This window comes from Lasiodiplodia theobromae (genome assembly GCF_012971845.1).
Source record: "Lasiodiplodia theobromae strain AM2As chromosome Unknown scaffold_3, whole genome shotgun sequence".
Classification (NCBI taxonomy): domain Eukaryota; kingdom Fungi; phylum Ascomycota; class Dothideomycetes; order Botryosphaeriales; family Botryosphaeriaceae; genus Lasiodiplodia; species Lasiodiplodia theobromae.
The window spans coordinates 553,160-577,210 of NW_023336519.1; the positions used below are offsets into that span (position 1 = coordinate 553,160).

At 54.9% G+C, this 24,051-nt stretch overlaps 6 protein-coding genes across 6 annotated transcripts; 3 read left to right on the forward strand and 3 right to left on the reverse strand.

Annotated features, from left to right (window-relative positions):
• Nucleotides 1-47: 47 nt before the first annotated feature.
• Nucleotides 48-3,842, reverse strand: LTHEOB_1122 (Pre-mRNA-splicing factor 38b; the record flags this gene model as incomplete). The annotated part of the gene is made up of 6 exons (XM_035507952.1): nt 48-1,035; nt 1,477-2,785; nt 2,842-3,193; nt 3,240-3,607; nt 3,659-3,768; nt 3,829-3,842. The coding sequence occupies 6 exons, from the start codon at nt 3,840-3,842 to the stop codon at nt 48-50; spliced, it is 3,141 nt and encodes a 1,046-aa protein (XP_035367469.1).
• Nucleotides 3,843-7,884: 4,042 nt separating this feature from the next.
• On the forward strand, nt 7,885-9,135 carry LTHEOB_1123 (uncharacterized protein; the record flags this gene model as incomplete). Its single annotated transcript, XM_035507963.1, has 1 exon — nt 7,885-9,135. The coding sequence occupies one exon, from the start codon at nt 7,885-7,887 to the stop codon at nt 9,133-9,135; it is 1,251 nt and encodes a 416-aa protein (XP_035367470.1).
• A 294-nt stretch (nt 9,136-9,429) lies between these two features.
• LTHEOB_1124 (Cytochrome p450 protein) lies at nt 9,430-11,331 on the reverse strand (the record flags this gene model as incomplete). The annotated part of the gene is made up of 4 exons (XM_035507974.1): nt 9,430-9,615; nt 9,680-10,097; nt 10,187-10,895; nt 11,079-11,331. 4 exons carry the CDS (start codon nt 11,329-11,331, stop codon nt 9,430-9,432), a joined length of 1,566 nt encoding a protein of 521 aa, XP_035367471.1.
• Nucleotides 11,332-12,706: 1,375 nt separating this feature from the next.
• Nucleotides 12,707-13,679, reverse strand: LTHEOB_1125 (Acetyltransferase; the record flags this gene model as incomplete). The annotated part of the gene is made up of 2 exons (XM_035507985.1): nt 12,707-13,406; nt 13,507-13,679. The coding sequence occupies 2 exons, from the start codon at nt 13,677-13,679 to the stop codon at nt 12,707-12,709; spliced, it is 873 nt and encodes a 290-aa protein (XP_035367472.1).
• Nucleotides 13,680-14,078: 399 nt separating this feature from the next.
• Nucleotides 14,079-15,101, forward strand: LTHEOB_1126 (Isoprenylcysteine carboxyl methyltransferase; the record flags this gene model as incomplete). The annotated part of the gene is made up of 2 exons (XM_035507996.1): nt 14,079-14,955; nt 15,013-15,101. The coding sequence occupies 2 exons, from the start codon at nt 14,079-14,081 to the stop codon at nt 15,099-15,101; spliced, it is 966 nt and encodes a 321-aa protein (XP_035367473.1).
• Nucleotides 15,102-17,713: 2,612 nt separating this feature from the next.
• Nucleotides 17,714-19,958, forward strand: LTHEOB_1127 (Amidase; the record flags this gene model as incomplete). The annotated part of the gene is made up of 3 exons (XM_035508007.1): nt 17,714-18,703; nt 18,795-18,924; nt 19,021-19,958. The coding sequence occupies 3 exons, from the start codon at nt 17,714-17,716 to the stop codon at nt 19,956-19,958; spliced, it is 2,058 nt and encodes a 685-aa protein (XP_035367474.1).
• Nucleotides 19,959-24,051: the final 4,093 nt, after the last annotated feature.

The following is a 24,051-nucleotide window of genomic DNA, read 5'->3' on the forward strand; positions in this document are numbered from 1 at the left end:
TCTTTTTGATGCTTCCAAACGCATCATCCAACCGCTCCAAGCTTTTCTTACCTCCATCTCTGTGCCTCCCTTTCGCTCTCCACACGCCTGGCTCGAGCCTCGTCATTCTCTTCATCTTCGTACTTGTAGCTCACCCGCCTCTTCCTGCTACTGTTGCTGCGATCTTCCCTGCTGCCGCTGCCGCTGGCCTCGGCTTCGCTGCCTCTGCGTCTCTTGCTGCTGCTGTGCCGCTCGCGCTCTGCGCTGGGACCCGTTGGTGGGGCAAACGACTTATCATCCTCGTATCCATCGTATCCGCGCTTTCTTTTCTCACTACTGCTAGACGAAGGATTTTGAAGAGACGCCCTGCGCTGCGCTTCCTTGAGCATGCGCTCGCGGTTGCGTGCCTCGCGCTCGAGCGTGTGCGGGTCGGCGCTTTGGGAAGGCCCGTCCGTCGTTGGCGACTGCGACACGCTGTTGCGCCGAGACGAGCTCTCCCGCTCCTTGTCCTTTTCTCTTTCACGATCGCGATCGCGGTCACGGGTTCTAGACGACGACGGGCCCTTGGGCGCCTGCGAAGGCGGGGATGCTCGAGAATTAGACATACCTTTGGGCGGAGGCGGCATCGAGGACGAGTCAGCCGTCTCATTTGCCAGCTTCGATTTGGAGCGGCCTTGAATCTTGAACTCGCTTTCTTCAGCCTCGGCCTGACCCTCTTCTCTACGAGCCGCACGGTCTCTTTCCTTTTCCCGCTCCTTTTCCTTCTCACGACGGCGGCGTGATGAACGGTGGTGCCTATCGTCGTCGGAGTAATCGTGCGATGGGGAGCCGGACCTGTCCCGGCGAGAGGAGCGCTTCTTTTCCCTCTCCCTATCTCTGTCCCTGTCGCGATCACGGTCGCGTTCTCTTTCTCTGTCTTTGCGGTCGTAGTCACGGTCGCGCTCCTTCTCGCGCTCGCGGTACTTGTCACGCTTTCTGCGGCTACCGGCTTCGCTACCGGCATCCGTACCATTCGCAATGCTGACCGCATCATCGCGGTCATCCGCCGTCGGAGTCCTGGATCTGTGTCGGTGACGACGGTGTTCACGACTACGGTCACGGTGAGACCGCGAAGACCGGTGCCGGTCCTTATCACGGTCCCGTCTGCTGCGGTGTCTCGATGAGTCAACAGATGAATCTCTGGGGCGCTCTTTGCTGTAGCCGCGGGCTCTAGAGTCCTCGTACGAAGCCTCGTCTTCATCTTCATACTTGCGCGATGAGCGGTGACGACGTCTTTCCTCGCGACGCTCACGCGATTCGGTCTCCGACGAGGGATCTGCAGAGTGATACCGATGACGGTGGCGATGCCGACGAGACGGTGAACGAGATCGGGATTTCGACCGCGACTTTGACCTCTGCCGCGAAGGCGAGTGAGCACGGCTGGGACCATTTTCGGGTGTTTTGCTTCCTAATGTTAGAATCTCGAGCTTGGCTTCCTGTAGCTTGGAATTTACTCACCTTGACTGGTGCTCGGATGGAGGGGCCGATCCTTGGTGCGGCAAGCCTCTGCCTATACCACCAGCGAATGCTGCTCTACCCAGTCGGCCACTGGCACCGGTGTTTGGCAGCCCTTCGCGCATGGCTTTAGGTCCCGTTGGAGCACCCTCGACTCCTACTCCCTTTGGCTCTCCACCTGCTAGAACGGTAACGTTTCCTCCAAAACCACCACCTCCTGGTCCAAATCCAGGGCCATGCATCCCGCGTCCGAAACCTCCCCGGAAGTTCTGATAGCCGCGTCCGTAACCGCCCCTGAAACCACCTCTTCCACGGCCTGAGTAGTCGAAGTGCTGATTCATAGGCCCAAAACCCATCGAAGGATCGGGCATGCCGGCCATAGGCATACCCATGAATGAAGGATCCATGCCCATGCCCATTCCCATGCTCATGTTCATGCCCATGGTAGTAGGATCCGCGTTGCCGAATCCACCCATGGGCTGGTGGGGGAAGTTCTGGTTTGGAAACCCATGTTCTGGCTGCTGGGAACCTTGAAGCTGCGCGTTTTCGGATGGCTCCTCACCAAGTTCGGGAGCTTGTCCTGTCTCGCCTTCTTGGGCGTCAGGTCCTCCTGCAGTAGGGTTAGTGTCACCTTCATCCTTGGTTTCCGCACTTGGGTCGCCCTCGTGAACTTCTCCAGATGTCGCCTCGTTTTGCGTTTCGTTCGTGACATCAGCCGGCTGGGTAGGATTCTCTTCGTCGTTCGCATCATTCTGCGCATCGCCCGATTCTGCCTGTGACGACCGTCGATTGTGAAGGTCCGGAGGAACTTGGTTCTCGAGGGCGCCGTCCTCCACATTCGCCTCGGAAACATGGTTCTCGGAGGCCTTATTTTCGGTCTCGCCTTGATCCTCGCCTAACACCTGACCTTGAGCAGCAGCATTTCCATCAGCTTGGCCAGGACCAGCACCGCTATCTCCCTGCTGGTCTGGGCCAAGCTGCTTCTGCTGCTGATATGCGCCGGGCTCCTGGAAGCGATTCTGGTTCTGGAAATTATTCTTTGCGAACTGCTGGTTGTGATGATGATTCATCTGATGCTGCGGGAAATGCCCTTGCTGGTGCGATTGTTGATTATATCCACCTCCGGGATAATAGCCAGCATTTGCGCCACCAAAGTCATTACCACTCATCTGCTGTCCATTCCATCCGCCACCGTACCCTCCGCCGTAGCCCATGCCCATGTTCATTCCGTTCATGCCCATGCCTTGACCTCCGAAGCCTCCGAACATTCCTTGGGACATGGCCATTGGGTCCATCCCCATGCCGGGCATGCCTGAGTTTTCATGTCAGTACAACTGCCGATATGTGACCTGGACTAGAGTAGCTTACCCATCATACCAAAGTTGTTCCAGTTGCCATTGGACATGCCGTTCATCATCATAGGGTTGAAGCCTCCGGAGCCAGTCCAGTTCATGCCGTTGAACCCGGCTTGGCTTGGATCAAAACCAAATCCGTTTCCAAACATCTGGCCTTGGGCTGGGGTTCCGTTCGCTCCGGCATTCCAGTTTCCGGCTTGCTTGTCGCCTTCGCCTTGCGCATCTTGACCTTCTTGAGATCCTTCTTGACTCTCTTGACCATCCTCTTTCTTTTCAGAATCTGCGTTTTCCCCGGCGCTGGCTTCTGTGGCGGGGTCCTGGCCGTGCGGATCCTGGTTCTGGGGATCTTCGGTTTCATTTGCACCCTACATTATATCAGCCTCGCTCCTGAAAAAGATGCGCCAATCTCACCTCTGTTTGTCCAAGGTCCGCAACTGGAGTTGCCGTATCAGCCTGAGGCACCTCGTTTGTCTGGGCCACGTCACTGTGGTCCTGGTCCTTCGCTTCTTGAGCAGCGGCCGGGGCGCTGGTGGCAAATTGGTCGGGCGCATCAAGAGGCTGCTCTATAGATTGGACCACAGGTGGCGCGGTTCCACCTGGAGTTACCGGAGTGTCGGGCTTGGCTACAACGCTGACGGAGCGTTCCTTGTCGCGCTTCTTTTCCTCCGACTTCAAGTATGCCTTGACGGTAAGGCGCAGATTCTTTTTCGGCTTGCAGTCTTCGGCGGAGAGAGGGCTGTGGGAGCACACCGGGCAGGAATCAGGCAGCGAAGATTGGCCTGCGCGGGTCAGCATCGACACACGAGCATCGGAAGGGTATAATTCTTTACAGTTTCCGCATATCGATTGGTCGCAGCACGGCAGGCCGAAAGCGTTGACGACCAGCTTGTTGCAGATGGCGCATCGCAGCTTGATAGGAATTTCTTCCTGGGTCAGAGAGCTGTACAGGTGGCGGGTCAGCGCTAGCTGCAGCATCGCGGGGTTTGAGGCGGGGGCGCACCTTGCTAGGTCCATGGCTTCCAGCGTGCGAATTCAGTTCCGCGGCAAAACTTTGCGTGGGGCAAACGCGAAATTTGCGGAAGCGGAGGTCGTTGCTGGATAGCCGGCGGGTGGGACGAGCTTCAGCGCATTGGAGTCGAAGCGCAGGGTTGACAGTGGAAGGGAGAGGGAGAGAGACGAAGAGAAAAAGAAGCCGCAAAGTCGGAGCAGCTGCGTGCGCGCAACCAGCCCGTGGCGCGTGAAGGCAGCAGGTTGCTTGAAGTGGTCGGTGGTGACGGTGATGGCAGGCCGCCGGCCAAGCAGCAAATGAGGCCGCGGAAATTTCAGGACACGTGACGCTTATCTAATCAAACCGCCGACCGCGGACGCCTCACGTCATCCAGGCTCGCGCTGGCACGCCACGCGTCAATCGCCCATCCACTTTCCCGCTGCTCTTTGCATCTGCCGCCGGGGCGCGTTGTGTGCGCGGCGTGCGCTCGATACCTTCTTTCGGCCTAGGCGCCCAGCCTATCAGCGTCATAGACGTCGGACCACTCGCTCGCTCTTCAGCTCAATGTTCTCTACTCCCTCACCCGAATTCATCGCCCAGGAAATATGATCCTCACGCAGATCTCGTACCTGGACTGCGTTGTCTTTCTTATCTTCCTTGCGCCCCAATTGCTTCTGAATGTCGATTTTTTCGACCTAGTGACATGGGTACTTCATGCTCTGCCCCACATTGGTACATCCATTGTCCTTAATTCGTGGAACCATCGTTGATCAACAATGCACAGTTATCTTGATACCGTACCAGTTCGTGCGTGAAAGATTCTTCACCCCATGGGCAGATCGATCTCCCTTCGTTCAGAGAGCCACTCCATTCCAAGACTTCGTCATCAGATGCGTGCGCTACGCTTTCGCCTGCATGCCCGCATACATTGGCCGTGTCTTCTTCTCAAAACCTGTATCCCTGCCATTTTTGAAATGGCGAATGCTGCGCCATAACCGCCTCCGCTCACCCATTTCTTGGAGAGAAGTGAAGAAAGATAGCTTTCACGGTGTTTGGCTCACCGTTGACGAAGAGGTCAAGCCGGACATCGTTGTGTTTTATTGCCATGGAGGCGGTTTTTCAATGGGCTCGAGCTATTTCTACATGGAATTTCTCCTTGCGTGGGTCTCCCTCCTGAAAGAAGCAGGCTACAAGAACCCAGCACTCTTGGCGCTAGAGTATACCCTTGTACCCGATGCCATCTATCCAACCCAAGTCCAGCAGGCCTTTGCAGGATATGAGCACGTCCTTTCCGTTATCGAAGATCCATCGCGAATCTGTGTCGGCGGTGACTCCGCAGGTGGAACCATCATCCTCAGTCTCCTGCTATATCTTGCAGATCACCCGCGTCACCACGGCAAGCTGCCAGGGTTGGCTACCATGATTTCACCGTGGGTCACGATCATCTCTCCGAACAATCGAAATACGGCGAGCGACTATCTCAACTCCGACAGTCTCCACCTCTACGGAAAACAGTACGTCGGCAACAAAGTGTCCGTCGACGACCCAATGGTTTCTCCGGGTAACTGCAGAGACCTTGGACGCTGGGCAAGAGCATCCCCTTCTCAAGGCTGGTGCTTTCTCTTCGGGACTGAAGAAGTTCTTGGGCCTGAAATACGAAGCTTGGTTGGCGTATTAAGAAAAGCAGGAGCACATGTTGACGTCTACGAAGAAAAAGGAGGTATTCATGCCTGGCCAGTCGCCTCTCTGTACCTCGGCGAGACTGGCGAGGGGCGTCTGAAAGGGCTGCAGACTATCTCAAACACCATTAGAAGGAGACTACAGTGAACAGCCTAACAGGTAATTAATTGCAATATTAATCATCAATCCTTGTCCTGTACCACTCGGATTTATTTTTCACTCATGTTTTAGGTAATCGAAATTACTGTTTGGACATGGACGTGGAATCAACGGTTGTACATTCACGTTTGGACGGTAGCTCCACCCTCTCCCTGCATAAAGCGTCTCTGAGCACGAGCCCTAGGCGTGGGAGAGAAGCTTTGCTGCAGGGTGAACTGATGTGCGTCGCCTCCACGTTGGTCACTGTCCGTGTCTTTCCACCTGACTGGTTTTTCATATAGTGTTTTTCTTTTTCTTTTTCTTTTTGAGATTTCCATTCACTTGCCCTTTCTCCGTACGCTGTAACTCTCTATCGCCGCCTCAGAGCAGCACCTATCAGCATTGATCCAGCGTTCCATCGGCCCTTCATCTGAAATACCCTCTAAATACAGGCTTTTTCTCGGCAATTGAAACCCCAACTCCTCAGCAGCCTGATTGAGTCGCCGGATCCTCGTTGGATCGCTGATAGGTTGATGAGCGGCCAAGTTCTCAGTTGTCAACTGAAAACTGTTATTGTTTCGGTGGTTGGTCTGAGTGCTGAAGTGCACTGCGCACTTCTTAACATGCTCGCTCTCCGTAGAGATTGGACTGGGGCTGGTAAAATGTTCGCAGCCGCTATGGGGAAAATAAGTGAAAGTTGGACAAGATTAGCGGAAGCTAACTCACCAAGCTGATGTTCTTGTTGTAGATGACGTGGTGGTCGTAGTCATTGCGTTCGAGTGCCGCCAAAGGTAAATGTCTGTGAATCGAGATTTTGGTGTGGTTGCAAATGGTAATTCTTCAAGCACAGAGCACGAGACAAGTGAAACGACAGACGAGTCGCTTCAAGGCGGGAAGACATTTAATTGCTGGTGAACTGCACTGTGCAAAAACCCATAGCCTGCGATGGGCTGCGCACATTACCAAGAATCCTGCATTTCACAGGCAGAACTGCAGGATCCAGCTCCCATGTACAGCCTGCGGCACCGAAAGGCGCGAGCCGACCCACGATTGTGCGCCCCTGTATTCGAAACACGACAGTCCTCATCATTGATTGGCGTATGAGAACGACAGACAACACGAGATCCCAGCTTCAGCTATCGAGATGCAGGGGAGCGGGAGCCTTAGCGTATTTGCACAGTGCAAAAATTGCGATGTGTTTCTTGATCCAGCTGACACGGCGAAGCGCTTTGCTGTGCAATTCTTGTGGGGCGCAGCGGTTTTTCTGCACAGTGCACTTCTGCTCCCGCCACAGCCCCCACATGATCCCGCAGCTGCTTTTCCTTATCCAGACTGGCGTTTTTGCACTGTGCATTTTGCACGGTGCAGGGGCCAATGAGGGGTGACCATGATTCCTGCAGCCCAAGGCTGTTGTATGTGTCCCCAGCCTATTTGAACGATAGTACTCCAGCCTAGTGGCCCACTTATCCTTGCAGACAAGTCGTCTCACTTTTTGCACTCTTCCGAACACCCATCTCCAAAAATGACAAAAGACTGGCTACAGGTGAAAGATGGAATAGAAAGACTGTATGTCAGGCAAGGAAAATCCTTGACTGAGGTAATGCGGTACCTGCGAGATGCTCATGGATTTACCGCTTCGTACGTGTCCTTTATCAAGTGTGGTAGGACATCATTAGTGACCCAGAACAGAACCCGCGCCTACCGCGTCAAATTACACGAGTGGGGCTTCAAGAGGAATCGGAACAGCTCCGCATCTCCACCGGAAACACCTCATAGCCGTTCTCCCCTCCCAGCCCCGAATCCGTCTTTGCAAGCGTGGGTAAATGAGTCTATCAATTCAGTTTATTCATCCTAACGAAAGCCAGAGCATCCGCGGGCATCCATCAAAACGATCCATGGTCACGTAATGTTCCAGACGACATTATCTTGGGCCTCATAGACAGCATACAAGAGTCCAAAGTTGGCCATCTGGAATCGGTCCTTCGTGGTCCATATCGCTATGTGGTCAGGAATTGGCACATCGACTTCACCCCCATCTATCACGACAAGGCAGACTTCCAAGATGTACTCGGGAGATCCTTACTGTCCCTGGCGGCCTCTGAATCAGAACCGGAAGTTCTCGAGCTTCTATTGCGAGAGGGCGCAGAAATTGACTGCAAGGATCTCCGAACATTTGAGACGCCGCTCATGGCTGCGATTAGACGGAACGATTGCTCTATAGTCGGTTTGCTCTTAAAACACGGGGCATCCATGGCTCTTTTGAATTCGGACGGATTACACGCGCTCCAGGTTGCGATACTTTTTGCAACAAACCTTGAAATCGCTGATCTGCTGATCATTCCGAACAGTGGACTTATCGATGCTCCTGCAGGCGAAGGACCATATAAGGGAATGTCTGCTCTTGAGCTTGCATTGCAGCGCAGAATCAGCCACATCAGAGACTACAACTTCTCGATTGCGACCAGATACGCTCATTCTCTTTTAAAGGCAGGAGCACGATTCAAGGGGCTGGAATATCTGATTGTTAGGCCATGGCTAGAGCCCAATACGTACAGATTGGGCATCCCAGACAACGGTCTCGCCATGCTTGCCGACTTCTTCAACGCTGGACTCGACCCACTGACCGTGATCAATCACTTCCCGGGCAACATACACCAGTACGAGACCGAGATGACGATTGAGCACGCTCTATCTTTTCACAGCTCAGAGCCAGGAATGGCTTCATTCCTCGCGCGGCTCCTCTTCAGGAACGTCACGGATGGCAAGAACAGCTTCCTGTACACGCTCTGTGCCGGCTGCAGCCGAGTTCTTGACCCCACCATCGAAGCCGACGCTCGCGCTGCTATTGAAATCTGTTTAGAGCGCTATGTCACCCCACATGTCGCCGACGGTATGAGCCAGGCGCCACTCATGGCCCTTCTCAACTCCATCTCTTGGTTCGATACTCGCAGAGGCCATCCTACGCGGCTCACGAGCCTACATGTGATGCTTAAATACGTTGCCATTCACGATTCGGGCCCTATTATGGAGGCTTTAAAATCCGCGGAGACTGCCGACGACGAGAAGAAAGCTTACATCTTCGATGTCGTCTGCCTGCTTCTCCAGCATTTTTCGAGCGATGTTCGCGATACTCCATGCTGGCCGAACGCCGAATTTTGGAACTACTTTCCCATCACGACACAGTACCAAGACTATCGCGATAATTCACCCTTCCATCAATCCGTCGTCTCTGTATTCTATCAGCTTCCGGCAACCGTCGACATCCTCCGGCGGGCAGCGGAGAGTATAGCTATGCAAAAGTTCCTGAGTCAACAGCTGCGACGTGAGAAAAGAACGAGAGATTATCGTGGCATCTGGGAAGTTTTGACGCAACAGCAGCGGAACCGGATGTTGCCCGGCGGCAAGGAAGATGCAGAAGCGGCACTACCTCGCGCGTTCGTCGTCGATATACTCGAGCTACTCGTTGATGAGCAGCAGAAGAGGATACAAAATGAGATATGATGAAAGTGGTGGGAGATTCAAGAGGTGTCTTTTGGTATCTCCTTATTCTTTCATCAACAATCTTTCTCAATCACTTATGTCAAAGACTATGCATCAAGGCTTCAGAAAAATGATATTCGAGTCTCATATACCCTAAAAAAAAACAGTCCACGTGGGAAATAGAAGGAGTTATCCAGAAATTGGTCTCAGTCTTTAAACTGTACAAAATTCGCACGTTTCTTCTTATTCAGGAGGCGCAATCCCATTAGTCAATTTTTTTTTTCATGCTCGATGCTTTACGTTTTCATAGCCTAGCTATACTCTCTTTGAGATCCTGACGTTCAATCCCTTCTGCACCACGAAAAAGTAAGTATGGAAATCCAAGTCCCGGTCCGGATGCACCAGTTCCATGGCGTAATCCCGAAGCAGCATCGGAAGCACCTTGTTCATCTCCAGCAAGGCCAAGTTTCGTCCAATACACACGTGAGAGCCGCCTCCGAACTAAGACGACGTCAGCACTCAGCCTACAAGTAATCGTGTACTTTATCTCCTCCAATACACTTACCTGCAACATATGCCTGTCCATCAGCCTCGCCCTCTCTCCATCCTCCAGCCACCTCTCTGGCCTGTACACCTCCGCATCCTCACCAAACGCTTCCTTATCCCTATGCACCGCCCATGCGTTGATGTCCAACTCGGTGCCGGCCGGGTACCTTACGCCATCGATCTCGGCGCCGGTGGGGGGTACGGACCTGGCCATGGCGACGCCGACGGCGGGACGGAGGCGCATCGCCTCCTTGAGAGCAGCCTGGAAGTAGGGCAGGTGCAGCTGCGCCTCGTTGAACTGCACGACGCGCGAGAGCTTCCCAGCGCTCGTGGCGGCATCGATTTCGGCCACGATTTGGAGGTAGACACGGCGGTCACGCAGGATGTGGTGGATGAAGGACTGCATGGTCGAGGCGGTGGAGTCGGAGCCGGCAAAGCTGAGCAACGGTTCAAAGAGGCGTCAGTGAATGCGCAACGACACGAGGGGAAATATGTGGGAAACGGAATTAAAGACAGCAAGACTCACATAGCACCGTGCGTCACAGCAAAGACATCGCCCTCAGTGAACCTCTCCGGATCCTTGTCATGCGCCTTGAGCAACTGCGTCAACAAGTCCCTCCTCTTCCCTCCCTCCTCCTTCTCCCCACCCTCCTCCTTCCTCTTCCGCAGCTCATCCAACGCGATCCTCGTCACCAGCGGCTGCGCCCCCGGCACCACCTTCTGCCACGCCCTCCATAGCGGATTCCTGCGCAGCAGCAGGTCCAGCGGCGGCAACTGGCCCACCGCGCCGTTATACCGCTGACTCTGATCGATCGCCTCGATGCAGCCCTCGACGTCCTTCCCCTCCGCCAGGAACCCCCACACCCGCCCGAACGCCACCTCGCCCAAAACGTCGAACGCGAAGAAGTGCAGCCACGCGCCGAGGTCCATCTCCACCGGCGCGGCGCCACCGGCAGCACAGAACCCATCCAGCCGCTCGCACAGCAAGCCGATGACGGCCTCGACGCGGTCCGCCAGCCCTTGCATGGCGGCCATGGCGTACGACGGCCCCGCGGCGCGCCGCTTGAGCGCGTGCGCCGCCTCGCGCGTCTCGGTGAAGATGTCCGGGTTCTCGGGCGGCGGGAAGACGGCGTAGAAGGACGTCTTGTGGAACCCTTTGCCCGCCGACAGGATCTCGCGCGCGGCAGATGGCCGGGAGAACGAAAGAGCGGTGGGGGAGACGCGGACGATGGGGCCTTTTTGTTTCCCACCTTTCTGTTAGCGATGATGGGCTAAGGGATTGGAGTTGGGAAGAAGGGGGTTTGTTGGAGGCGTAGATTAGGTGGTGGTTTGATGAGGGAGGAAAGGGGAGTTGGGAGGGGAGCAAGATGAAAGGTGGAAGGGAGTTGGGAGAAAGATCTGTTAGTGGTGGTACGTACCATATTTCTTGTGGAGGTTGATGAAAGCGGTTTCTTGGTGGGTTTGCAAGGTTACAAATAGTTTCCACAAGCGGGTACCGGATGCAAGAAAAGGTCCAGGATAGTGGCGGAGAGGAGAGGCATAACGGTTTTTGAGAAAGCGAAGGACTATGAAGATGCAGAAGGCATAGAAAATGTAGATGGGGTGCGACTGGAGGTAGGAAAGGGCGGCTTGTATGCCAGACCCGGAAGTTTTTTCGAGGTCAACCTCCATGGTAGCAGCAGATTCGAAGTGTTACTCAAGTTGTCGAGCGTGGCGAGCTTGTCCAGAAGATGTTGAATCTTCTCCTGATTTAAATGTGCTCGGAGGTCGGAAAAGGAGGACAAAGTATCATCCCCTGCCACGGAGCGTATGCACTGCTCAAGGACGACATATATCCACGATGACCCGAAAGATATCATGTGGGGAGTGAGCACGTCGCCCGGCGCAGATCACACCCCTGTGCCCCATTCCCTCACCGGATTTGTCGGGCTCGGAGGGGGTGCTGGTGATACAGCCAGCCACAGCCACTAGACAACTCCCTTACCCCAGCCATGCTTTTACCCCAGATTCTTGATGGGCGGATTTGTCGGATTTAGCCTTGTTGCTTCGGCAGTGAGTGGTAGTTATGTCACGCTGAAAGGCTCCGGTCACTAGCGCAACTCTAAATGCCGTGGAAGTGTCGGTCCGCGGCCAGACCGTCAGAAGCATATCTGACTTGCGGCAGCTAATTCTGGGACCGACGAGCTGCCATCGCTCAGGCCATAGAACGATACCTGTTATCATGCGGACTTGGTTGTTGGAGATCCGTTGCAGGATCCACAGGAGTGTACGTACCGCATTTCTGACTAAGACACACTAGCCGGATACGGGAATTCATGCATCAGCTCAGCTCTGCACTTCACCGACAACTTCGACTTTTTTGATAGCCATCGTAGGCACTGCTGGAACAGACTCTGTGAAAACTATCATAGTGCAACGAGCCACCGGATTTGACTGCCGGTGGCAAGGTTAATGATCCTGAATGCGGGGTCGCTATGTCGATTTGTTCTCCGAGAGCGCCTCCCTTGGCATCGCATGGACTTCCTCGGATGAGTTTCAAGGTCGGACTTACGAGGTACGTGTCTCCTGAGGCATCAGTCAGAGCCGCTTGCTGTCCAGCTCGTTGAGCCGCATAGCTGACATTTTGTCGGATTTAAATGGTCGATTGTCGATCGACTCACCCGATACTCCGCACGGCTGCGGGGATGCCCTCTGTTGTGGAGACACAGGCAGCACTTCCCTTTACAGTAAGTCCAGGGTGAAAGGTGACGTCAGCTACCTTGAACATGGATGCCACGGCCTCATGGCGCTCGCTATGAACCAAATTGCGAACACTCAAGGCCAAGAGGGATCACAAATCTGAACAGTGGTGCAGGATCCGTGATTTTGAGGGTATCCTATCTACGCGCCTCATCAGTGTCGCATTTATGTCCTGCGCCTATCCCGGTGATGAACAACCTCTTGGCATACAACGTAAAACCTTCTTTCTTTTGACCCATACTCTTTTAATCTACTTGTCGGGCAGCGACTGTAGTTGTTGGGCTGTACACGTTATTTGCGGACTGCTCTAATCTTTCTTGACGTATGCTCCGCCTTCGGCAGCATGCTTCTCACTAGCAGCGAACGCGCGCCAGAATCTCTCTTCGTCGACGGGCTTGGCCATTTCCTCCTCTTCTGCTTGCTCCTTCATTTCTACTTCGGCACCATGAGTTTGCATCCCACGAAGAGCATCCTGTGCTGTCATCATCCCGCCCGGGCCATTATTTGTCGCAGACTGCTTCTGAGCAGCCTGCTCAGGATCCATCATGGTCTCGATCTTCTTAAGAATGCGTGCCGGATTACCAGCTGCGACGTGGAATGGCGGCACATCCTTAGTCACAACACTGCCCGCGCCGATCGTCGAACCACGCCCGATAGTCACGCCGGGTAGGATGGTGACATTGCCGCCGAGCCAGCAATCCTCGCCAATGTGAATCTCTCCACCGAGCTCGGGGCCCTTGGTACCGTTGCGAACGAGCGGGTCGAGAGGATGCGTGCCCGAGTAGAGAGAGATGTTAGGGCCGAACAGGGTGCGCGAGCCGATGGTCACTAGACAAGTATCGAGGATGGTGCAATTGAAGTTGATGAAGACGTTCGAGCCCAGCTTCACGTTGGTGCCGTAGTCAATGTGGATGGGACCCTCAACCCACGGCTCATCTTCGAAGAGCGCATCGTCCGCTTCAGGCGTTGCTGCGGGCGGCGGGAGGGGCGTTGTGTCGCCGACGATGCTGTGAAGAAGGGAGGGGCATTAACGGGGAGACTGTGTCGGTGCGAAAGTAAGGCCGGTGGCGTTTCTTCTAGTGTCGACGTACGAATCTGGCTACTTACTCCCTCCATAACTCTACCAGGCGTCTGCGTGGAACCTCACCAGCGTTGGTGTAGCGTTTGCAAGCGGCCTGGCAACGTGCTCTGGCAGCAGTGAGCTCGGGGGTGAAGGCGTGGTAGAGCTCGCCGCGCGCCATCTTGCGCCTGTTTTCCACCTCATCGACCTGGATAGACATGGCGGGTAGCTTGCGATTGCTTGAGAAAAGGCGTTTGCGAGGGATAGTGGTACAGATAATAAGGCTGGTGGGTGACGGTTGATCGACAGCAGGTCCCCGCTGAGGGGTGCGAGCGCTAGAGCTCACCGCCCGGGCGGCTCGATCGGGTCTGGGGTCCCGGTTGCGGCGTTCGTCATCGGCTTTGTCGCATCGCCCTTCTGACCTCCAGCGCAACCGCCCATTGTTCTCCACTCTCTCTTTGTGCCACTGTCACGCATCGCAACCCCTTATCTTTGCATTCGCCCGCCCGCTATGCATCTTCCTCCACCTTAAACGTCTGAGACCGTGTTAGCGACCGCCTCAGCCCGAAAATAAAAAAAATCCAACGCGCTCACAGCAACGCCTCCAACCCTTGAAACGATGCCTGCCCCCTCGAACGGCGCTGCAAACGGCTCTGCAGCTGCAGCAACCACAAGCTCCAACAAATCGCCGAGCGAAGAGGGTGCTAGCCCCTCTATATCCTGGCCCGTCAACCGCCCAGCAAGTCGTGGGAAATGGACCCCGGAGGTCGACCACGAGATCCGCCTGCGCGAGCAGAAAGACGTGCGTACCGCGACCGCGCCACAGTTGCAGCAATACCAACAGAAGCAGAAAGCGCCCATGTTTCCTATCGCGGCGCAGGAACTGCTGCCGGGCCAACCGCGCTCGCTGTCGGGCATTGGTTTTCGCGCATTCGCGCTGGGACAAGCGCTCGGTCTCAGCCTGGCCGCAGCAGCATACCTGGCCTTTGTCTCGCACAGCGCAGCGTGGCGCGCCCCATTCTTCGTGACTACGCTGTCGCTGTTCCATTTCCTTGAGTTCTGGACGACGGCGCGCTACAACACGCCCTCGGCCAAGACGCGCAGCTTCTTGTTTAGTAATGGCAAGGAGTACCAGATTGCGCACTCGACCGCCATGTTCGAGTACCTCGTCACGCACTTCGTCTTCCCCGACTGGCACGATAAGGTCAATTTCGTCGGCTTGACGGCGGTGCTTGGGATCGCGTTGATCGCGGTGGGCCAGACGGTGCGGAGCGTAGCCATGGCGCAGGCGGGCACCAACTTCAACCATCTGGTGCAGAGCAGCAAGAAATCCGACCACGAACTGGTGACGGACGGAATTTATGCGGTGCTGCGGCACCCGAGCTACTTTGGTTTCTTCTGGTGGGGACTGGGAACACAGCTCATGCTGGGGAACGTCGTGTGCTTCTTTATTTATGCGGCTGTGTTGTGGCGCTTCTTCAGCCATCGGATCATGCGTGAGTATGCCCATACAGATTTCAAAATGGAGACAGCTGCTGACCGCAAGTCAACAGACGAGGAGAAGTTCCTGGTAAATTTCTTCGGAGAAGAATATCGCAAGTACCGCGCCAGGACAACCGTCGGGATTCCTTTCATTGCATAGGCCGTTTCGATGATTTGACATTGTACCACAGGCCTGGGCAGTGCCTGCGAGTCTTTGTCTCCTACCTTTCAAATCTTACTAGATGAAGATAGCTCATTTCGTTTAGACCGTTTAGGCGTCAGCTATAGAGGTGTGAAGGCCTGTTTTGCACAGGCCATTTTCCCCAACAGTCGTTCTCGTCGCATTGTTGCATCGCGTAATGTCTTTGAACGTACATGTGGCTTCTGCAACCTGCCGGCCGATATCTGCGGCGCAGGAAAAGGGGGATTCTAGAAGGATTCCACGACCGAGCGCTTATGCAGACCTCAGGGCGGCACATTTGCATGCAGGAACCCGTACCGTGGATGATGTCGAACAGCCTTTTCGTGGGACGCTTGGCTCTGGATCATGCTCGGACTCCAGGCTCTTCTAAGCAGAAAGAAGCGAGAGTAGTGCTGAGATGCAGGGAACCAAGGGAGAGCTTACTCCGGGCGTGGTGGAGGTTGTTGTAGTACAAGGCTGACACTTCGCAAGCTTCGACCACGAGGGCGACATGGGTATGCGAGAACCTAGGGGTGCATGTGGCGCTCGCAAGACACACGACTCATGTCAGATCATGGACGACAACCTCGAGGGTCTGCATGTGAAATGTGACGGTAAAGGGTTGGGTGTCCACTCACAGGTAACGGTTCCCGTATCTCTCACGGGCGCTCCTTTCTTCGGAGAACGAAATCCTTTCATGTCCAGTTCAGGTCCAACCCTGCGAACTGCGGCTTTGCGATACACACCGCTCAGAAACATGCTTTGGAGCTATGATCGACCCGCTCTCAACCTTGCTTGTACGACGAGAAAAAGCAAAATTGAGATCAGACAGGAACGAAGGCTTGATGCTCTCTCGTCGAGCGACGTGTCTAGGAGGTTGCTTTTTCCGGATCTTCGCGGGCGCCACGTGAACAGAGCATCCTCAATCGCGATCACATAATGATGATCATCCTCATGCATCAACAGAAGCAAAGAGCACATGGAGGCTCGCAGCGGCGGCATCATGCAGCAGTAGCACGGCGGGCTCGCAAAGGCGTCTTTCCAGCTGCGGATTCGCTTATCAGCGTCTCAGTAAGGCTTGGGAGGCCCTGTACGGTCAGCTTGGCGGCCATCTCCGCCGCTCTGGGACGGCCGCGATTCCGAGGACAAGGCTGACGCTTTCTGGTAATATAACTCACGGCAGAGCTTGTTGGTTTCCGCGCGCCCCCCGGTTTTTATTTTCCCTTCCAATCCTGGGTGCCGCTCGGGAGCATCAGCCGCCTTCCAGCTGCGGCCGGCCGACCTGCCGCATTCCGTAACGCACTCGCTGCTCTTGACGACAATGGAAAATGAGAAAATGGTATCGGCCGGGATTGTGGTCCGTCCACGTGGATCACCAGTCCAGAAGGAGAACGCCGCCTCACCCAAACGCAGCTCCCTCTCAACACTCGACTACGCATGACGCGTGTTATTTTCATCGGCGCAGCTGCTCCAGTCCTCTGCCTCACGGCCTTAGCAGCAGCTCGTATGGCGGAATGAGAGGGCCGCTGCGCTGGTCGTCTTCTGTGCCACGCAGGCTAGGCCGTTCGCGGCAACTGCGGCCGTTGCGCCTCGCTTCCATGCACGAGATATAAAATAATGCACGGGGCAACAGGGTCTCCGCAACGGATCAATCCCCAGAGAACAACCGCAGGTTGGCTCGCTCACGCTCTCAATTGCCGCGCTCGCGGATTCCCGGGTGCCGCTGAGCTCATTTCCTGGCCGTCGACCTGGTGAACGCGAGCGGGATCCCATGGACGGACTTGCCGGCCCCCAGGTTTCAGAGCCCGGGGAGCGCACACACGCAAACGCCCCCCCGTCCAGCCTGCAGCCGCCACCGCCGACACGATCCAGCCAGCCAGCCAGCGCGAAGACCTTGCGGCGCGGGGGCCCGAGCTCCCGATGATGTGGATGTGTGTCTCGTGGGCGTCTGATGGTGTGGAGCCTAGAGCTCAGGAACCGCAGTCCCGCTCGCGCATCGCCGGCCGCTGCTTCCAGACACCCGTTCCGATGCGCTGTACCTGGCTCCGGCCATTCATGTACCTGCTGCGCCATTTCCCGCTGCTTCGTTTCCTCTGGTCCAGCGGCCGAGGGGCAGGATTGGGATATGTGACTACCCGGTAGCTGTCTTGTGCTTATATGCGCCCTGGCACCCGCCTCGGCTCTTGCCACCTGCAGCTGTCACTTCAGCCTGGGGTGACGGGGCTTCTTGGAGGGGCTGATCATATATATATCGTCCGTCACATATCGCGCCTTATCCTTATTGCACTGGCCGATCGATTCCATTTTCCTTTTGTCGTTCCCTCCTTTCGATTGCTTATCCACTATCACTCTTCGTCACACGATCTTCTTTTACCCGTCTTCATCTGTCCTGCTGACGCCCATATCGAACATCGACGAGGCGCGCCTACCGCGAGCACGGTACCGCGATGACTTCCGGAACGGCCCTTTACCAACAACAAAGTCCAACAGATTGATCAGGGTCTCTTACTTCCTCTACCACGAGGACGAGAACATATCACAGCTTTATCAGAGGCAAAACTTTGAGGACAAGCCACAAGTGACATTGACCGATGGCCAAAATCTCCAAGCCTCAGCCACCTTCAACTACCACCACCATCATGGACGGCCAATTCCCCTTCGATACCCTCACGGCTACCGCCACCTCTCTCTCGAACATGCTCCGCGCGGGGTCGCTGACATCGGTCGAGCTGGTCGACGTCTACCTGGCACAAATCGAGCGGCACAACCGTAAGGGACGACAGCTCCGTGCCATCATCTCCGTCGCTCCACGCTACCACCTCTTCGCCATCGCACGGCGGCTGGACGATGAGCGGCGAGCCGGACGGGTACGCGGGCCTCTTCACGGCATCCCCATCGTGGTCAAGGACAACATCGCCACGGACGCCCTGGCGCACCAGCTCGACACGACGGTTGGCTCGTACGCGTTCGTGGGCGCGCGGCCGCGGCGGCCAGCAACGGTAGTCGAGCGGCTGATGGCGGCGGGGCTGATCGTGCTGGGCAAGGCGAACCTGTCGGAGCTGTGCGGGCTCAAGTCGGCCGAGATGACGCCCGGCTGGAGCGCCGTGGGGGGCCAGACGCAGTCGCCCTTTGTCGCGCGCCGCCTGGAAAAGGGTGTGCTCATCTGGGACCACACTGCACCGGGGGGCAGCGGCGCGGGCTCGGCCGTCAGCGTCGCCGCCGGCTTCGTGCCGCTGGCCGTCGCCACCGACACGGTCGGCAGCCTCATGGCCCCCGCCAACCGCGCCGCCCTGTACGCCCTCAAGCCCACCGTCGGCGAGGTGCCGACCGACGGCGTGCTGGCCCTTAGCCGCAGCTTTGATGCTGTCGGCGCGGCTGCGAAGTCGGCGGCTGATCTGACTTTTCTGATGGACGCCCTCATGCAGCCGCTGCCCCGCGAGCTGGAGTCGACGCCGTTAAGGTACAGGCTCTTTCAGGTTAGGAGTCAGTGGAACGGGCTGCGTGTGGGGTTTGTGGATCCGGCGATTTGGAAGGTGGGGAAGGACTTTTCGAGGTTGAATGCGGATGCGGAGAAGTATATGGTATGGGCTTTCCCTATTCCTGAATCGAGACTTGTTGAAGATGACGAGTGATAGTGTGGGATGGATGTCACTGACGCCTGAGACTGATTAGATGAGCATGTACGAGATGGCGATATCGAGGATACGGGATAACGGCGCGGTAGTGTCGTACCCGGTCCAGGCTCCATCGCCGCAGGTATTCCGGAACAGCGGGCCAATGAGCAGCTTCGAGATAGTAGCATGTAAGTATCTTCCAACAGACATTGCAGTTCCAGCGAAAAGAAGACAGAAAAACTCATATTCTTCAAGTTCACTAACGCAACATTTTGAACTACTAGACAAAGAATTTAAGACTATAATCGCCGAGTTCTTCGCCAATCTGGAAGAAAGCCGAGTCCGCTCGCTGGCCGGGCTGATCGAATTCAACGCCGAGCACCCGGACATCGAACTACCCAAGCCGACGTGCCCAGACCAGGACGACCTAATCGCAGTGCTCAGCGAGAGTACGCCCGAAAGCGTGGTGAAGGACCATCTGGAAGGGCTACGGCGGCTCGGCGGCGCCGAGGGCATCGACCTCGTGCTTGACTACTACGGCATCGACGTGCTAGCAGCGCCCGGCGACAGCGCGCTATGCGAGCTCGCCGCCGCAGCGGGCTACCCCATCGCGGTCGTGCCGCTCGGCGCGCTGCGGTCGAACGGGCGGCCCTTCGGCGTCGCGGTCACGGCGAGGGCACACGCCGAAGCAAAGCTGCTGCACTTCATGACGGCCTGGGAGTCCGTCTTCCACCCCACCAACAACAACTCCCCTTCCCCGTCGTCTTCCTCGTCCTCCCACTCCCACTGCTCTGCTCACTCCGCCCACTCCGCCCTGACGTCGTCCTCTGCATCCTCGTCCTCCTCCTCCCGCCCCATACCGCTCCCGCTCGACTCCGTCCCCTTCCCCAAACCCGACGAGCTCCTCCCGCCCGACGGCCCCGTCATCAAGGTCATCCTGAAGGAGTGGGACACGCGCGACTTCCGCCAGAGCAGCGACGCGCTGACCAGCTGGCTCAACGCTCGCTGGCGCAAGAGCGGGTACAGCTTGAGCATGGAGACGGTGTACGAGATCCTCAAGACGAACGGGAGGAGGGCGTACAGGGGGTTGGGGGATGAGGCGGGCGGTGCGTTTAGTAGGAGGAGGCTTGGTGGGGAGGATGAGGGGGAGAGGGAGGGAGTGGGGGTGGGGGTGGGGGTTGTTGCGGGGGGCGGTGCGGTGAAGCCGTTGTTTGGGCCTTGATGGGTGGGTCGAGAGGGAGGGGCGGCTTCTGTTTCCTCGTTGCGTGCTTTGAAGGCGTTTTTTTGGGGGGATCTACGATCATGGAGATATGGCTAAAGGGAGTATAGCAGATGGTGGGGAATATATATACCATCGGAGTTCTTTGCGGTATTCGGGGCATACGAGGGTTTGCAACAGAGTGGTCATGTTTGGAACTGGCGAAAAGAGGCATACATCACGGATCGTACGTTTTGCGATTTTTCAAAATCTCTATCGAAGTGTTCTTGGAACCATCCCATCCATCATAGCCACCATCCGAAGACCAAAAAGGAATTCAATCTTCCTGAAACTTTCACTAGAGAAGCATGCCATCCTGCATGCTTAGGTAGTGAATCTATTAAACGTACCCATGAGACTCGGAGCGGAGGAGAGACGGATGGGGAAACCTTCAACCGCGGAGGGCTGAGCGGGGGATCGACGTTTGGGGGCTGAATCTCTTTAACTCCAGACACTCTGTTTCAGCTTCCGAATCACTCCATGCGTGGATCAGATGGGGGTGGGTCCAGGGTCACCTCAGCTCAAAGTGCAGCTGTGAAGCACATGGCCTCCCAACTCAATCAAAACGTAAGCTGTCGCTACGTGCTTGTACAACGCATACGTATGGACGATGGCCTTGACTGAGACTAATCCATTTTACGCAAATCGATGAGGCCAACAAGACAACTACCAGCTTCACACGCTTTCGTTTGTCTTCGTACATTATCTACCATTATGATGAGCTTTTTCGCTACTACCTATATAAGCGCCGATCTAGGGCATGGACCGGAAGGACACCGCCAGAAGAGAACTGACAATACATATTCAAAAAAGGATCAATTGTGTTAGAGAACCCCCCAATTTGCCGTTCAATACGCAATCTCAGTGGGCTGTGATGAATGTCCTATTGATCGAGTTGTGCAAGGCAGACACACTGTCTGCAACCTATTCATTATATGTTGGGATCAAGCTGGGTCGCACATCAGCGGCTCGCCGTGCGTGCATTATCCATTCTCAATATGGTCGAAGCCGCTAATTGCCAATTTTTGATGGGAGCAGATCTTTGAGATGTGATAGGCTGCGGGCAGTATGTGGGTCCATGCAGCCTTGCATGGTCAGGCGCAACCTAGCATGTTCGAAGTACAGCCTCGTCCAGCTGGGACAAAGAGACAGCCTGCCTCATTCTTTGCCCTTATCTCAATCCACGACAACAAAATCACTCAGCATGTCGTGGCACGATCATACGTGCAGCGACGTAAACCTCAGATGGTGTGATGGTGTACCTGCCTGCGATACCTGTGGTTGTTCGGCTTCCTCTGTCATAACAGATACGATCGAGACACCGCCTCCCCCGCCTGCCCCCGAAAGCCAGAAACGATCGCAACTCAAATTGTTGTGGCCACCATGTGTGGAGTACGACTCAGAGCCCATTCTCGATAATAACGGAAGCAATTTGACTGCTTTTCTCATCGAAGATATCGAACGATCGGAGAATACAAGTTCGGGGTCTTTTGGCACTGAGAATGATGGCAAACCCGCCACAGAATCAGCAAGAGAGGGACCACGTGACGGAAATGAGACCAATCAATCACCTGTTGGAGTTGGCATTGATAATGCTCTTAAGAAAATCGATGACCCAGCACGAGCCTCTCAGACCGACCACCCGAACCATGCTTTGGAAAACATATATGGGCATCTTCCCAAACCATATGGATTACGTCTTCTTCGTCTACACGGTGCCGAGTCTCCGCATGCACCAGTGCATTGCTCAATCGAGGTAACGGCACTGGATGACCCCAAAGCCTCTACATACGAAGCTCTGTCCTATACATGGGCTGATCTCGATGGAGATAAACGCAATTGCATGCCGATATTTATCGGCCCCCGGTATCAAGTCCTACTTGTGACCAGAAATTGTCATTCGGCATTGCGAAGCCTCCGAACCCGTCACGATAGGGTTGTATGGGTTGATGCCATTTGTATCAACCAGCACGATACTCTTGAGCGTCAATTCCAAGTTGGACTGATGCCAGAGATTTATAAATCGGCGGCTAGAGTGTTGATATATCTTGGGGAGGAGAGAAATGCCTCTGAAAAGGCAATGAGACTTGTGGCAGCTGACCCTACGAGTGATGAAGATGGTAGGGAGGCTTTGACACAGCTCCTTGGACGACCTTACTTCCATCGAATATGGGTCGTTCAAGAGATTGCTCACGCCCGAAAAGCGAGTGTTACATGTGGCAATGAGACTATCCATTGGACCAGTCTGTGCTCTGCCTTTCAGTCTTGCGGGCTCAATCTGAACTGGATCAACCATTTTTCAGTCCCGACCCTTACTACTCAAACCCCTCCGACGCTTTTGCAGTTACTCATTAATACCAGGAACTCACATTGTTCCGATCAACGGGACAGAGTATATGGCCTTGTCGGATTAGTCCACCCTGATGAAGCGAAGCTCCTCCCTGTCGACTACTCCCTGACAGTCCAACAAGTTTACACGGGACTGGCGGCTTATTGGGCCCAACGACCCCAGGACTCGCCTTCTTTCGGTTTTCTCTCTTTCGCACAATGCGAGAAGAAGATTTCGGGTTTGCCTTCGTGGGTGCCCGATTGGAGCAATCTTGCAGATCGTCAAGACACCGAAGCGGGCTTGAGAGTGAGCATTGATGTTACAAAAATCGCAATCCCTCGATTTTCTTGGGGTGTTGATACAACTGATATTTCATCATCCCGTGGGTTTGGACACATCTACGCAAATGGCTCCAAACAAGAGCCCGATCAGTTCCACAACCTTGAAATTGCAAATTACGACCCTATGATACAACCACACACACTTTCAGAAGCAGCCAATCATATGGGTACCGACATCATCAAAAGCCCAGTCATACAATCTGATGCTGGCTCCCTTGACATTCAGGGTTACCTTCTTTTCCGATACTCGCAGGGCACGCTTAAATTTGCTGGAATACATGAAACCGGTCTTCATATCGATCTTTCAAGATTTGATGGACTTTCTCGGTTGATAAACAACGAGCAAGAACTTGAAGTATTCTACTTTCCCAGATGGCACAAACACCTGGTGTTGAAGAAACACGCCGAGTCGGTTTTCTCAGTAGCAGGAAAATTTTCTATGAATATATTTCCGCCTGGAAGAAGACCGACACCAGGATTCCGGATGCTGGAAGAGGCTATTTATGACATAACACCGCATGAGGCCAGTTTGATTTTGTCGTGGCGTGCATCTATCAACTTTCTTCAGGAATGTCTTTTCCTAAGGTCAGGATGTCCTAATCCTCACATTAAGCTTTCCGATGTGTTCAAACATACAGCCAACAGGACACCACTCGATATCGAAACTGAGTCTCCAATCATATCTGCCTATTTGGAGCTGATGAAGCAGATGCGGACAGAGATGCTACAGTCACTGATCTCTAGCGGTGTCGATAAGCTCCTGCAACTAGTAAGACCGGAGCCCAACCAGTCATTTGATCCCGAACGTCTGACTGTTCGGAGCGGATTTAAGAAAAGTTTTTGCGAAGGGTTTCCGGACTGGGCTCGCTTTGAAGGGCAACCAGAAGATCTGGTGATGAGCTGGAGGCAATATGTGACAAGGCTGAAAGAGTTTGTAACCCAAAGAAGCTACGCAGAAGCATTCCAAAACACTGACAGTCGTTACTCTCCTGAATGGCACATTTCTGGCCAACTTCCGTCAGGACCTGTTTTCAGGGAAGGTAGTATGAGTATCGACGGCGTTGACATTTTTTACGACGCATCCTTCCACTTGCGAAAAGCATCTCTTAATGGCTGTCTGTCATGGGAATGGAACAGAGACAGTTTCTGGATATGTCTGTTGTCATTTGACTTGATTGCGCGGCTTGGGGAGTTTTTATACAATCGGCGGGATCTTTCACTACTTCAAAGCTCTATTAGAGACGGGGAATTACAGCCAATAACGCTTATTTGATTAAGCAACGGGAATGATTTCTCCCTTTAGCTGTTTATTCTTCGAGGATACTACAAGCTTCGGGATGCCACCGCCACGAGAGAAGCTCTATGTACGTAAACTCATCCATAATAT